This window comes from Antedon bifida, chromosome 4, assembly GCF_963402885.1.
Source record: "Antedon bifida chromosome 4, ecAntBifi1.1, whole genome shotgun sequence".
NCBI lineage: Eukaryota > Metazoa > Echinodermata > Crinoidea > Comatulida > Antedonidae > Antedon > Antedon bifida.
Window position 1 is genome coordinate 27,392,505 of NC_136229.1, and position 16,451 is coordinate 27,408,955.

At 30.5% G+C, this 16,451-nt stretch overlaps 2 protein-coding genes across 2 annotated transcripts in view; one reads left to right on the forward strand and one right to left on the reverse strand.

Annotated features, from left to right (window-relative positions):
* Positions 1–16,451, forward strand: part of LOC144839304 (dynein heavy chain domain-containing protein 1-like) — a 103,967-nt gene that overhangs the window by 60,816 nt on the left and 26,700 nt on the right. The gene's annotated exons all lie outside the window — the stretch shown is intronic.
* On the reverse strand, positions 7,072–10,792 carry LOC144839863 (uncharacterized). Its single transcript, XM_078695429.1, has 6 exons — positions 10,697–10,792; positions 9,780–9,953; positions 9,088–9,266; positions 8,523–8,689; positions 7,984–8,156; positions 7,072–7,204 (listed from the first exon to the last, which is right to left on the reverse strand). Exons 1-6 carry the CDS (start codon positions 10,782–10,784, stop codon positions 7,158–7,160), a joined length of 828 nt encoding a protein of 275 aa, XP_078551555.1. The 5' UTR covers positions 10,785–10,792; the 3' UTR covers positions 7,072–7,157.

Here is a 16,451-nt window from a genome sequence, read left to right on the forward strand (position 1 = left end):
TCATTTAACCTAAGTCACTAGTCTATGGCGTAACTAGCCATCATTATGTAATCATAATGAAGTCATTTAAACTATGTAGTTACTAGTCTATGTCATCACTAGTCTATGGCATAATGATAATGAATTCATTTAACCCTATGTAGACACTAGTCTATGAAGTAACTAGCCTTTGGGGTCAGTCACTATGCCTACTATTGAGTTTACTAAGCCATTAGCATGTAGTCATGTGTAGTCATAAAGAAGCCATTTAGCCTATGTAGTCGCTAGTCAATATTATTAGTCTATGGAGTTACTAACCTATGTAGTCAGTAGCTTATAGAATCACCAAGTCACTAGCCTACAGTCACTTTACTCTAGCCTATATGCATCATATACTACAAAATTAATAAATAAAAAAGATAGTAATCGTCAATGTTTTCAGGCATCATACCATTAAAACTGATAATTGTCTATCAGGGTCAGGTGTCTTTTTAAAGACTGATTGTACCACCTTGCTTAAATAATCTGAATAGAATAGATGTGCTGGTTTCAACCATAGAGATATTATAGTAGACTATAATATCTCTATGTTTCAACTGAACACAAGTTATAAAAAATGTGATACTTACTGTACACCTGAATGTTCTCTACACCTCAGCTAAATGATACACACATTGTCTCTGGTCTCTCTCTTATAAAGATTGGTTGTGGGGATTAAAATCCCAAATACTTTCTAGCCAAACAACAAAGTTTATATTCTGTTTTCTCATGTAATCTAAATATTACAAATTGCATTATGCAGAACAACATTTGAATGTCGTGTAAGTTTGTTTGGATATTTTGTTATAATTTGTTTAACTAATTGATTCGTGAATGAGATGAAACACTTTGTTTGGCTTTTATATTGGATTTTTTTTAATAGTTTTAAATAATATGTGTTGCTAATTGATTCGTGAATAAGATTAAACACTTAATTTTCCTTTTGTTAACATTTAAGACAGGATGATAAGCTTGATTTAATGTGAATGAGTTCTATAGTCTCCAGTTACTTGTCCATATGGTTCAGTGTACATTATGCATTTCAACGTTAAATAACACAGAAATACGCACTTTGAATGATAAGCCAGCTTGATTTACATTAGTGTTGTGAAGTTCCTGTATAAACATTTTATTTTATCCTGGTCTAAGGACACATAAAGTTATAGCAAAATTTAAGAAGCAAAACATTCAAAGAAATCGTCAATTACAAAAAGAAAACATCATTTAGCAAAAACCAGAGAATTTAAAAACTTGCTTGCATTTAATTATAATAAACTATTTACGATTTGATGAAGCTCTGTAGCCGGTTATTGACCAAAACTTTGTCCAATTATAGTTTTATAAACATCATAGAGAAAATAATGTTGTATATTTTTGGAGTAAATAAATTACCCCTACTTTGATATCTACTTTGTTTTGTTTTATATGGAGGATTCATTTTGTTTTGTTCTACTTAATTTTGTTTTCTGAAGTACATTCTTGTCATTTGTATAATTATAAAATGTAACAAATAAATGTGCCCTACTGCACCCTCCCCCCCCCCCCCACCTTTCCTGTGAATAAACGCATACTTGTAGTATAATTTATTGACAGTAGATGTCAGTCTACAATTTACCAAATATTTTTTTTATCACTTATAATATTAATTGCGTTGTAGTTTTTCATATCAAGAGGGCATTTATTTTAGTATTTATGTTGTTTTTGTTAAGAATTATTAGGTGGTACTGATGTGACTTACAGATGCCAACCATCAATAGAGCAGCACTTCCAATCACTAGTCTTCATATAGTTACCAATGCTTTTCAAATTATACTATATCTTAAAACAATTGTTTTATTTATCTGGAAAAGTTAAACCTTGAACCTTTACATGTTTATTACATTAAATATGAATTCAATAATTGAGAATAATCTTCCTATTCATACATTGGAATTATTCTACCCCAAAGAATGGTTGGAAATGTTGTAATTTGCAGTTTGTCTTGAAGTTTACTACTGCCATGTTGTTCTTGCTATAGGATATTATGGTCGTATGGTCGAACAGTGTTGGACAGACAATGTAGCGATGAGTTTAATATCATAATAGTATTAATGCAGATGATAATTGATAGACAAATCTGTCAACTGCAAGTTGATATTAATTGAGAATTATCTCATACTATAGATAGTATTGAACAATTAATAGTTTCTATGCAAAATAATAAGGTGAAATTAAATTATTTGAAAATGGAAATGATAGTTTCACCCACACATAGACTAGATGTTCTATAGAAGAAATTCCATAGAAGAACCAAAGCTGCTGCCATTTCTGTCTTTGTTTTAAGACTCCATTGGAATGATTTTCCCCTTATTATTTGTAAATCTTCATTAAGTTATTTCACCTCAACAGTTTTTTTAATATTAAAGATGTATTGTCCCCTGAAAAAATGTATTAATTTAAAAATTAATTTTGTTGGATATGCCATTTTAATGTCACATAATAGTTTTCCACTTTGACCAAAAATTGGAATTCAACAAATTATTTACCTGAAAAAATTGTAATTTAAAACCAAAAATAGTCAAATTAACCATTAACCAAGTAAAAAAAACAATACATCTTTAATTAATTACATTATTTTAAATATTTATAAAGTTGTTTGTATGATAGCAAACATTGTTGACTACACTACATCTTAATATAAAATCTTTTAATTTAAAGGTAAATTATTTATAATATTACTGTGAAAACTAGAATGGCACTCCACCTACTGTAACATTCTCCTACATAAGATTTCACCAGGAAAAAGCAAATATATATTATATATATATCAATTTTTTTTTGTGTCTTAATAATGCTTAACTACTCGTATCAAAAAACCTGTACATTCAATCAAATTATGTTTTGGTATTACAAATCACAATTTTACAGTACAAAATGAATTTTTTTGAATAAGTAGTTCTCCAGAAAATGCAATTTCAGTACACTTGTTACTTTAAGACTGCTTGCTGGCCTTTGAAAATTGTCTCCTATCTTTTAAAGCTCAGGTACATGCATGGATTTTAAATATAATATCTGGTTAATTGTACTTGAATCAAATATTTGTAATAGAAATCAAAAAACGAAAAAACATGAAATTCCCTTAAAATAATAGTATCTCTGGTGACTTCCTTGAAGGTGAAAAAAGATGGTGGATAATTTTTGCTATAGCATGAACATAAAACTCTGAAGTTGAATAAAAATACTAGAAATGTAAAATTCAAGTTATATTATCTATATTTAGTCACCTGATAACATTTTTTACCACACCGTTTATTTTTCATAGTTTTTTTTAAATGCCTCCCTATTTACAAAATTTGTGTACAAAAGAATAGAGATTTTACTGTGTAATTTTAACTATCCCCCCACTGATAAGAAGCTTGTGTAACACAAATAAAATCCCAAAAATTATGAAACATATCGGGGAAACTATAGATCGATAATTATTGGAATTATAGAAATGTTTTGCCCGCACCTGGCCTTTAACACTAACAGGTCTGAATACTAAAAAGTGGTCCAGAATTGGGACCCTGGTCCGGATTGCCTCCAAAATGTAATGGAGTGGTCCTTGACCAAATATCTACTGTATTTTCATTTTGGTAAAGATCTTGCAATAACTTTTTGAATAATCCTGCTAACAAACACACAAACAAAAAGACACACGCGATCGACTACATATACCTCCTTGGCGGAGGAAATTAAAGGCCTTCTTATGATGCTACTGTATCACTGTCATCTTGAAACTGCAGTATAAGGAGTATAGTGTAAGGTATAATCATATTGGAAAGATGGTGAGAATGATGTTTTATTTGGGGTGTAATCAAAATGCTCATGTGCCTTTTGAAGGGAAAATGTCTTGCCCTTGGGAAATATTTCCTTGCATTATAGTTTCCTTGCATCGAGAAAAATGTATCTCTTTCATAGCATATTAACCTTCAAACTTCACCCATTCCGAAAAAGAAATAATTTGATACTTGCAATCTTATAATTTTACGTAGCCACACAATATTGTTGACCTTCCTCTGAATGGTTACAATTTATATGTTTGTGGGACCGAGTGAAATATTAACCACAGTCTCTTTAATGTATTCCTTTAAATTCAACAGTGCGAATGCGGCTGTATCTTGTTATTATACAAATAATAATGAATGTTGATTGGTGGGAATTTCAAGAGTTGAAATACTGAACATTCATTATTTGTTTTATAATACACTAAATTACTTGTTCAATTAATCCATCTTGAATCATTGTCTAAAGTTAGGCTGAGACACTAGGCCATTCAAAAAGGCAGTGCTCCAATTTTGGTTAGGAAGGGGAACAGTTCTTGATGGCATGCATTACATGTGCCAACAGCCTCACATGGTGAAAGTATCAACATTTTTACAAAAAACTGAATGGTCAAATAGTGCCATTTATCGTTCATTGGTGCAAAATATTGAATGGCTTGGCGTAATTAACCAATCCAATGGCAAGAATACAAGCAGGTGTTTTATATAGTCAAAAAGCTAAGCAAATCATCATCGTTGTCTCCCAAGGAATTAAAGAACAAACAAAATAAACACCACAAACGCTTGGAACTGATGTGACTTACAGATGCCAACCATCAATAGAGCAGCACTTCCAATCACTAGTCTTACTCATATAGTTACCAATGCTTTTCAAATTATACTATATCTTAAAACAATTGTTTTATTTATCTGGAAAAGTTAAACCTTGAACCTTTACATGTTTATTACATTAAATATGAATTCAATAATTGAGAATAATCTTCCTATTCATACATTGGAATTATTCTACCCCAAAGAATGGTTGGAAATGTTGTAATTTGCAGTTTGTCTTGAAGTTTACTACTGCCATGTTGTTCTTGCTATAGGATATTATGGTCGTAAGGTCGAACAGTGTTGGACAGACAATGTAGCGATGAGTTTAATATCATAATATCACTACATCTTAATATAAAATCTTTTAATTTAAAGGTAAATTATTTATAATATTACTGTGAAAACTAGAATGGCACTCCACCTACTGTAACATTCTCCTACATAAGATTTCACCAGGAAAAAGCAAATATATATATATATATATATCAATTTTTTTTTGTGTCTTAATAATGCTTAACTACTCGTATCAAAAAACCTGTACATTAAATCAAATTATGTTTTGGTATTACAAATCACAATTTTACAGTACAAAATGAATTTTTTGGAATAAGTAGTTCTCCAGAAAATGCAATTTCAGTACACTTGTTACTTTAAGACTGCTTGCTGGCCTTTGAAAATTGTCTCCTATCTTTTAAAGCTCAGGTACATGCATGGATTTTAAATATAATATCTGGTTAATTGTACTTGAATCAAATATTTGTAATAGAAATCAAAACGAAAAAATATGAAATTCCCTTAAAATAATAGTATCTCTGGTGACTTCCTAGAAGGTGAAAAAAGATGGTGGATAATTTTTGCTATAGCATGAACATAAAACTCTGAAGTTGAATAAAAATACTAGAAATGTAAAATTCAAGTTATATATCTATATTTAGTCACCTGATAACATTTTTTACCACACCGTTTATTTTTCATAGTTTTTTTTAAATGCCTCTCTATTTACAAAATTTGTGTACAAAAGAATAGAGATTTTACTGTGTAATTTTAACTATCCCCCCACTGATAAGAAGCTTGTGTAACACAAATAAAATCCCAAAAATTATGAAACATATCGGGGAAACTATAGATCGATAATTATTGGAATTATAGAAATGTTTTGCCCGCACCTGGCCTTTAACACTAACAGGTCTGAATACTAAAAAGTGGTCCAGAATTGGGACCCTGGTCCGGATTGCCTCCAAAATGTAATGGAGTGGTCCTTGACCAAATATCTACTGTATTTTCATTTTGGTAGAGATCTTGCAATAACTTTTTGAATAATCCTGCTAACAAACACACAAACAAACAGACACACGCGATCGACTACATATACCTCCTTGGCGGAGGAAATTAAAGGCCTTCTTATGGTGCTACTGTATTACTGTCATCTTGAAACTGCAGTATAAGGAGTATAGTGTAAGGTATATTCATATTGGAAAGATGGTGAGGATGATGTTTTATTTGGGGTGTAATCAAAATGCTCATGTGCCTTTTGAAGGGAAAATGTCTTGCCCTTGGGAAATATTTCCTTGCATTATAGTTTCCTTGCATCGAGAAAAATGTATCTCTTTCATAGCATATTAACCTTCAAACTTCACCCATTCCGAAAAAGAAATAATTTGATACTTGCAATCTTATAATTTTACATACCCACACAATATTGTTGACCTTCCTCTGAATGGTTACAATTTATATGTTTGTGGGACCGAGTGAAATATTAACCACAGTCTCTTTAATGTATTCCTTTAAATTCAACAGTGCGAATGCGGCTGTATCTTGTTATTATACAAATAATAATGAATGTTGATTGGTGGGAATTTCAAGAGTTGAAATACTGAACATTCATTATTTGTTTTATAATACACTAAATTACTTGTTCAATTAATCCATCTTGAATCATTGTCTAAAGTTAGGCTGGGACGCTAGGCCATTCAAAAAGGCAGTGCTCCAATTTTGGTTAGAAAGGGGAACAGTTCTTGATGGCATGCATTACATGTGCCAACAGCCTCGCATGGTGAAAAGTATCTTTTAATTATTTTTTGCAAAAAGCTGAATGGTCAAATAGTGCCATTTATCGTTCATTGGTGCAAAATATTGAATGGCTTGGCGTAATTAACCAATCCAATGGCAAGAATACAAGCAGGTGTTTTATATAGTCAAAAAGCTAAGCAAATCATCATCGTTGTCTCCCAAGGAATTAAAGAACAAACAAAATAAACACCACAAACGCTTAGATTCTCTTGTGGTAAAACACAAATATTTTATTTAAATGCTTCACTGAGTAAAATAAAATAATTGTAATTATAGCAAATAATTCAGCTTTATGGAACTAATTTTTGAATTAAATTGTTAATAACTGAAGTCTTTAATTACATATATTATATTGAAGATGTATATTGTTTATAAAGTGACTATCTAATACCAGATTACAATGCATTACAATCAAGTTTAGATCATGACAACTTAATACCAAAAATGTTAAACTTAGGATGTGATATAAATTGCCATCACACTAGCGCTGGATGGGTTATCTGTGAATAAAAAGAAAAACAGTAAATTACAGCGGCATTAGATTCTTATTACTATTTATTGAACAGCATAGAGGCTATAGTTTTTATCCGAATCTTACCAAACTTACCACAATGAAACAAAATTGACGGAAAGTGGAGGGTCACAACCTACAAAAAACTATTTCTTTATATTTTCAGACCACACTTTGTATCTGATTCTTTCCAAACATGGCCACAATGATCCATCATCTTGGGGTAGTTAATTCTTTTTTTTTTTTTTTAATATATATTTATACTGGGTAACCTCTTCAGTCAAAGACTGGTCTCCCAGAGGGCCCAGTTGATGATCAGTGGCTGTGATGTACTAATACACCGGGGTAACCCCCTACTCATCTCGAAAGATGTACTAGGTTCTTTAAAGTGCACATGAGCTAGTTGTGTACACTGGACCTACGGTTTATAGTCCTTATCCGAGAAGACTCGTTCTACCACCAGAACCATGGAGTGAGTGAGCCTCGAACCCCTGCCGATGTTATAGCTACGTAATTACGGTTCCACTGTCTTAACCGTTCGGCCACCGTCATCATTATGATGATTTAAACTAAGAAAACCATGGAAATCTATATGCATGTTTACTCATTACACCAAACCCCCTAAATACCTTAAAAGGCACAGTATTTAAAAAAAAAAAAAAACTTTTTTATGTAGGTAAGTTATGCACTGTTGGAGTGATAATATTTCTTGAGTGAATTCAATATTTTTCAAAGGTTTACTGAAATTTAAATAAATTGTTTATGTACCTGATTCCCAAAAATTGATACCGTTTCTGTTGGAAAATAAAAACTGGGGTGCTGCACCAAATTTTCTGTCCCAACCACATGCAGTTGCTGAAGTAACAACTACCCAGCCTGAATCTTTAGGACATCCACCATGGGTCTTATTGATGTACCACATACGACACACAGGGCATGTCCTGTTGTATAACAAATGCAAATACTATAATGTTATATATTTATATAATAACAGTTCATTGCTTCATTCTTAATTCTGTCAAAACTTTAGGAATACAGAGGTCACCAAAATAGTTGAGACACAAAAAATCAATCGGTACCTCTGTTTTTTTCTAATAGTAAAAGTATGATGAAGAAAATAACTGATTTTAAAATACTATTTGATTACTATTATCTTCATTTCTAACTTTAAACTTTACATTTTAAAATGCCATCCCTCTGAATGCAATAGGTAAAACGTTTCTAAGTCTGTAATTGGAATCAAATGTCTTCACCAAATAAAAGTTATTGCAAAACATTGAAACAAGAATCAAAATGAAATAGTTTACCCTGCAACTGGACCAATAGTAAAATAGTTGAATGTAGAAGTCAGCATATCTGGGTATGGTGTTTGTAAAATACGATCCTTGTTGAACCAGTTAATTTTGTTGCTTCCAACACCGTTAAATATCAACGTCATCACCTCTTCACCATCGTCGTAGAAAGCAAATTTTACCTATAATATGGTACAGGTTGATTTTGTTTTTTTGAGTTTGTATTACCAATAATTTACACAAGGATATAATTATGATATATTTGTGTGTCTTGTACATATTGTAGTTTGTATATTATTTTACATTTCAGTATAACAATTGACACTAGTAACAGCAAACTTATAGTTTTAATACCCTTATTTTTTTGAGAGGCAAAACAAACGTTTTTACAAAGGTGACCCTTTCCTGTTGTTGGCCATTTTCAACATCCTGGATCCGCCCCTGCAACATGTTTACGCAAGATTTTATTAAGCCTATTTTTTCCTAAGGAACTTAACTCCTACCAAATGTGATTTATGGAGAATTAAAATAGCTGCCATTTTATTATCAACTGAGTCGAAATAATTAACAAGTGACTTACCTTTTTAATGTTGATAGTACCCCATTTCTCCACTAGTGAGCTTTTATACGGTGCTTTAAAACTACCATCTATTTGTTTAGCCCCTGGAACATCATCATTCAATGATGTTGTACCTTTCCATAATTGAAGTAGGTTTGGACCACCGGCTCCTGCATTGGCTCTGAAGACAACTTCCCAATCTGTTGATATGACATCAAATAATTTTCTCATGCTTTATGTATAACACACCTGATTGTATTCTTGCAATTTGATTGGTCAATACGCTCACGTGTGGAATTAGCACTATCTAACGAAAAATTAATATCTAACGGTGATAATGAACGCGCTCTAATTCTAATGCATGTTCAGCTTTCTGTAAATATTTTGAGAATTTTTACAAAGCGACGTTGTTGGCTGGTCGCGTTCGGAAATCAATTTGCTGTGCGCGTCGTCTATATCTGTTCTACTCTGCGTCCAAAGCTGGAGCATCGATTTTCTTAGTGGCTTAGCTTCCCTCCAGCCTAGCATTTTTCAGTAATTTACAAGGAGAACTTGAATAAAAATAGATTTTTTATAAAACAAATATGAATGTTTTGTATTTGTTGAATGGACAAAATATTTCATTTGTTGAAAACTTAATCAACTCACGAAATATTCTCACCATCCAACTTATATAAACATTCATTCTTTGTATATTATTATAGTATACTGACTTGTAAAGGTGAGTCCACTGCTGTTCAACATACTTTCAATATTAGACAGTTGACTAGACATGGCATCAAGTTTATCAGACACCATCTTACAACACTCATCATCGCTAGTATTTTGACAACTGCCACCACCACTAGCACAACCGTATACATTGACAATGGGGCCACCACAATCTTCTAAAAATGCAAGAGAAAACCAGTAACAGAGAATTATTGAAAATTTTCAGTTTTATGATAGATAGTGACACAGATCAGCTCATGTCGAAATATTTACATCAGTGTATTAAATGAAGATTTTATGACATGAAACCTTGTCCTAGAATCAACTTCAATATCAATCTAATTTGTTTTTACTGATTTCATCAAAATATTAAAGAATTATTTGATCTAAAGCATTAAAATAGCATTATTGTTATTATAATTAACTGATTTATACTTTTTGATTTCGGTAGTAAATAAATAGCCATACCCAAACTAAAATACAGCCCATATAAACTTCCAAAATCTAATGAAATGTGACCACAATTATATACAATTGGCCATATTTGATAAATAAAATAGATTTTCAACACTTTCATCATATTGTAGGTCCTCATATTCAATAAAGCATGTTGCATATCATCAGTTGTCTTTTTTCTCTCAAATTTAGATATATTATTGCTGATACAATTCTCTTTCACAATTCTTATTTTCATTTGTTGATGTTATGTTGAAAATTTAAATAAAACTAAACCAGGTATGTGTGTGTGTTTGCGTGAATAACCTACTTGTCCTGGTGACAACTTCAAATCTATTTTATTTTTTATTATACGTTTAATAATTTTTGGATTTTGTTACGTAAAGTATATTCATCAAGTATATTAATAATATGCAAATATTTAAACAATATTTAGTTAATATTTTATAAATAAAATACTTACTTGAAGGACATTTACAATCATCTTTTTCATGTTCTTCTAATTGGACACTGGCAACCACCACAACCAACATACAGCCAATTACTAACATTCTAGAGTCCATTCTGTATCACACCTTCCTCACAAAATCACCCAATAGAAGGGAAGTAGAACAATTAATAATCAAATATGGAAGCAATTATCTTGTTTTATAAATGTTTGGGAGTTAATATAAATTTCACCTTTATTTTCTACCATATTTTTTTCAATTCAATTTTATTTTCATATTAAAAACATCATTATGTAATAACAATACCTGATTTTTTTTAAAGTAGAATGCACTTATCATGGAGAAACTTGAATAAAGCCCAGATGGCTTTAAGGCTAGTTCCAACAGAAAAAAAGTATATATCAATGAATATTTCAAGAGTATTTTAATACTGTTGAATAAATATGTTTATGCTACATGCAAAAGAATATGTCATTTTCATTTTCTAAGTCATTATCTTTTCAAGAAAATACTGATTTCAACCAATCACACACTTTAGAAAATGACACAAAAGATGCCACATTCTGACATCTTAAAAACTGTCAATATGGACTTGTCTTCAATCTCTAATTTTAGAATTTAAGTTGTCAGTAGGCTAAACTAATATACAAGTAGAAATGTAATACTTACAACTGTATGTTCAATGTTCTCTACACCTCAGCTGAAAGATGAATCTATCTTACAGTGGAACACTTTTATGGAGATTGTTTGGGGAATGACCCATATGTTTTCTAACCACACCCTTTCAATTAAAAGGTTTATAATAGGATTTCTCACGTAATCTCAATGTTACAAATTACATTATACTAAATAATATTTGAATATTGTATAAGTTTGTTTGGAGATTTGTTGATAATTTGATTCGTGAATGAGATGAAACACTTTTGTAATTTGCTGTTTGTAAACACTCAAAACAGAATTAGTTGTGACTGTTTAATTCGTTTAGCTAATTTGTTCGTGAATGAGAATAAACACTTTAGTAATTAGCTTTTACAAGACAGGATGATAAGTTTGATTTTAATTAATGTGAATGAGTTCTCAGCTATCTGTCTCTTTCTACTAGTTTCTCTGTCTCAAGTTATCCATATGGTGCAGTGTTACGAATATCAACGTTAAATAACACAGAAACACTTTCATGCATTTATTGTTCTCTAATTTGTTGTATTTATTTGCTTATGTCAAAAATTCATAATTAATTAATAATTAGTTTAATCATTAATAGACTATTTTACAACAGGTTTTGCAACAAGTTTTTCATCCACACTAATATTGGATTGGTTAATTTCAGGCATGCAAAAGTACGTTGTTAGTTCTCAGCAGATTTCTTATAATGTGATTAAAGTCTATTGTTGAGTGGTATATCAATATCACATCTATCTATGATATAAAACCATCTGTAGATAACGTTTTATTAAAGATGTATTGTCCCCCTGAAAAAATATTTAAAAAAAAAAATTTTGTTGAATATTCCACTTTAATGTAAACCTTGTCCTAGAAGTCTTAATAGTTATCCACTTTGACCAAAAATTGGATTTAAAAAAAATGTATTTACCTGAAAAAATCTAATTTAAAGCAAAACATGGTCAAATTGGCTGCCAGCCAATGGATTTTTGGTTGAATTTAACCATTTATTTTGTCATTTTATAAGTGAAAACATTTTTTTTTCGTTTTTTTTTCTATGGAAGTGATTAACTTTATTAAAACTACAAAATAGCATATTCAAAGTCTGATTTAATTAATCTTCATTTTTCATGTTTTTGGGGGACAATACATCTTTAAATTAGTAAAACTATAGTATCAATAATATTAATAAAATAATTCATATCCAAGCCAAAGTAGTAGCTTATATTATTAAATAAAATTAATTCATTAAAGGTATTACTAATATATATTATTAGAATAGATTTAAAAACAAATCTGATATGATTAATATTATTATTATTATTTAATTTATCATCAAATCATAATGTATGTAGGCCCTACTGTACAGTATGTCTCACTAATAATAATAATTTAAGCACATTATATTCACTGAAATTCATTTTATTTTGTCATAATGTCAAAACATTCATAAACATATAACATTTGTTTTCCATCCAGAGACAAACATTTATAAAATTACACCAAAATTAGTCTTTATATTAATTAAAAATAATTAATATAACACATAAAGTATGATAACCAAACATGATTTTTTATCTCACTGCATCTTGTAACAATTTAAAAAAATGGCATTTTATATGTTTATGAGCTGAATTACTAAATGTATAATGAAAACTCTCTTATGGTGCTTTTTCAAGATAGGCAGTGTATACCATGATCAGAACACCATTATTTGGGGCAAATTGTTGAACCTAAATTCATTTTAATTGTCAATAACTAATTATCTAACTCAATTTAATTAGTAAACAGGGTTACATCAGGTGGTTAAAGTCAGTACCGAAAGTACGAACCAACTTTGTATACCATCGAGTAAAAATTCTAGAAGTAAGGCGCGATTTACCGAATTTTTCCCTTGAAAATGTAAATTTGTATATAAGCTATTAGGGAAAATGCCTGGATGTACTATATCTTTTAAAATGTTTTATGATATTTTAATAAAAATGTATTTGAATATCAAGAGCTACAGTATGTTAATAATTAATACTAATATTATTTTTACTATTTTTATAGCCTAGACCCCATTTACACTTACAATTTGGGCTGGCCCAGGGCATAAACGTAAGGGTAAATGGCGTATTATATTGAAATATAATTATTAATACTAGACGAGAGAGAGAGAGATGGTTGGGGGGGGGGGGTGTTATTTCGAGGATTTAATATGGTAACAGTATAATCAAATAAATTCAATTCATTAATAATTAATCACTAAAGTAACCAAGACCAAATGAATATTACTTTAACAACATTGTAATTAGACCAAAACTATATTTATTAATACTATTAATAAATATATATAATAATTATAAAACCAAACGTGATTAGCCAATAGTGGCTCTTTGCTCAATATATCAAACAATTCAAATTAAACTGCTGTTATTCTTGAATTAAATATTATATAGGACAAATGATAATTACTAAAAGTAGTACAAGGTTTTCTCATGGTGTTCTCTTAATCATCATCACTGTAATTTTTAGACTGTAAAGATGATTAGTATTCCATCGAATGCCTTTGGCATCTGCTGTACCTGGTTTAAGGTAAAGCCCATTCAGGTTTGAACGATAACAGTCTTTGTACCACCAAGCACCTTTGCGGTACTCAGCACAATTACCACCGCTCCACACATCATTGTCTCTGTTGTATGTTGAAAACCGTTGACTATTATGGTGTGTCAAAGCATCACCTAAACAAACAAAATATTATTATAATAATTGAAAAAAAGGATAAAGTATGTAAGTTTATAACACACCTGTGTAGATTCTTGTTATTTAATTAGAGTCACATGAAATTCTACTCTTTTTTTTTAACACTTTGTATCAAGCTTGCACTCATACTCATTTTCATAATATATTAATTGTTATTTTACTATGTTCAAAGCTGTATATTCACTTTATAATGCCAAAACAATATTTTTATATCTCTGCTGATTGATCAATAAAATTATTTACCTGCTGTTCCTGTGTATCCACTGATTTTCAAGGCATAGTTCGACCACTCAGTACCAATACGAAAGTGAGAATATCTTGCAAACTTCATTACATTTAAATGGTCAGTCATCTCTACTAAGAGCTCAAAATTACCATCGGATGTTATACGGTTGATCTGTTCATTACCAAGCCAGAACTCTGAGTTCACGTTTCCAAAACCCTCTTTGTAGTTGGCCCAATTACGGTAGAAACTAACTGACCCATCTCTTCTTCTTTGTATCACCTGAATCGTAATATAATAATTTTAATGACAATTATAGTAATAATAAATTTTTGTTTATTATTCAGTTTAGTAATGGTATCTTTGCCCAAAGGAATTTGATAAGCATAATACACTATAGGAAATTAATTTGCGTATTTATGATGTGCTCATTTTTCTTGTGAGTGTTTTAGGAATTTGCAATAAATATCAAAGCTGAATATATTTATGCTTCTACTCACTGTCCATCCGCCATCTTTCCTCATGTCACAATAGACAGTAAACTCAGGTTTTCCATCATTTGGCTTGATCACATAATCACCACTCACAGTAGAAGGATGATTTTGCAAAATTTCACCACAATCCCGGAATAAATACCCTACAATTACAAAATTTAACATTAATTAATAGTATTTGTTATATTTAGTGTTGTCTTTTAGCAATTCTTTTCAAACAAAATGTTTTTATATAGATTATTATTTAGATTACAAATCCCACTTACTTGCAGGGGGACGCATGTCCCAACTTTCTTCTGTTGGATCACAGGTAGCCAGTACAACTAACATACAGCAAATTCCAAACACTCTGGAATCCATTTTGTATGAAACTTGGAAGCGCATTGATTTCTTTCTTTAGTTGATCTGTAATTAATTCATAATAAAAAAGTATGCATTCAATGGGGTAGTATTCTTTGAATCGTGATTCTTTGAATCAACCTCTAACCCTCCCTGGCGTGAAATGTAATTATACTTAAACACAAGCCTAATTTCTGTCACTAGCTTAACTACACTTATTCCGTTTCATGTATGGGAGATAGCATCGTTTTGATAATATAGAAAATCGTGTACAGAATTTAACAGATCTTTTATTTGTGAGAAATGTGCATTTGATTCATTATAGTCCTATAGTTCAAGCATGGAGGATACCTCCATGGTTCAAGGCACTAACATTGAGAAGCATGCACTATAATTGAAAGTAAAAACCAAAGCTATATACAAGAGAGTAATATACCGATATATTCTGTACACATAACTTCATGCCTTTTTTTAAATGAGAAATAGTGTTTAAAAAAGTGTTTATTTTAAACACACACTTTAATAGAGAATGACACAAAAATATATATGTGTTCAATTTTCAGAAATTTTCAAATCTGTCAATCTTTAATCTCCATATCAATCCAAATCAATGTATAAGTGTAATATACTTACAAAGTATTTTCAGTGTTTGTTTGCACCTCAGGTGAACAATTTTAGTCTCATGTAGTGTAATATCACTACTTTTTTTATATAGAGATCAGTTTGGGAATAATCAGATGGTAATCAACACGACTAAAACGTTTCTTTTAATCTGAATGTTAAAAATTGCAATATGTTGAATGTCAGATATTGTTTGCAATTGCATATTTTTGATAATTTGTTTAGCTAATTGATTCGTGAATGGGATTAAACACTTTGTAATTGTGTAACAAGACAGGATTATAATTAAGCTTGACCTAAATCAACAAAAGTTTGTAACTGTAACGTTTGGCCAAGATAAGGTACATCATTTCGCAAAATGATATTGAAATTGATTTTAAAGCCGCTTTATTAAGCTTGTACAGCAGAAAGGATTGTATTCTTGTGGTAATGTGTGGTATTTATTAGCGAGACTAGTAGTCCTTCTGTGCATGATAAAGAATATGAATGAATGAATACTTAAATGTTGTCATTAGATTATATCACATTGATATCTATGCCAAATTATTTGAAATGTCATTCCAACCTAATTTTGAGAGCTATACTAATCCTAAACGCGTCTGTATACAAGTCGACCCTGAAAAAGGTGTTTTTGAACGTGTTATTTTTAATAAAGGGTTTTCTCTACTACGTCGGGTAGTTCTTTTA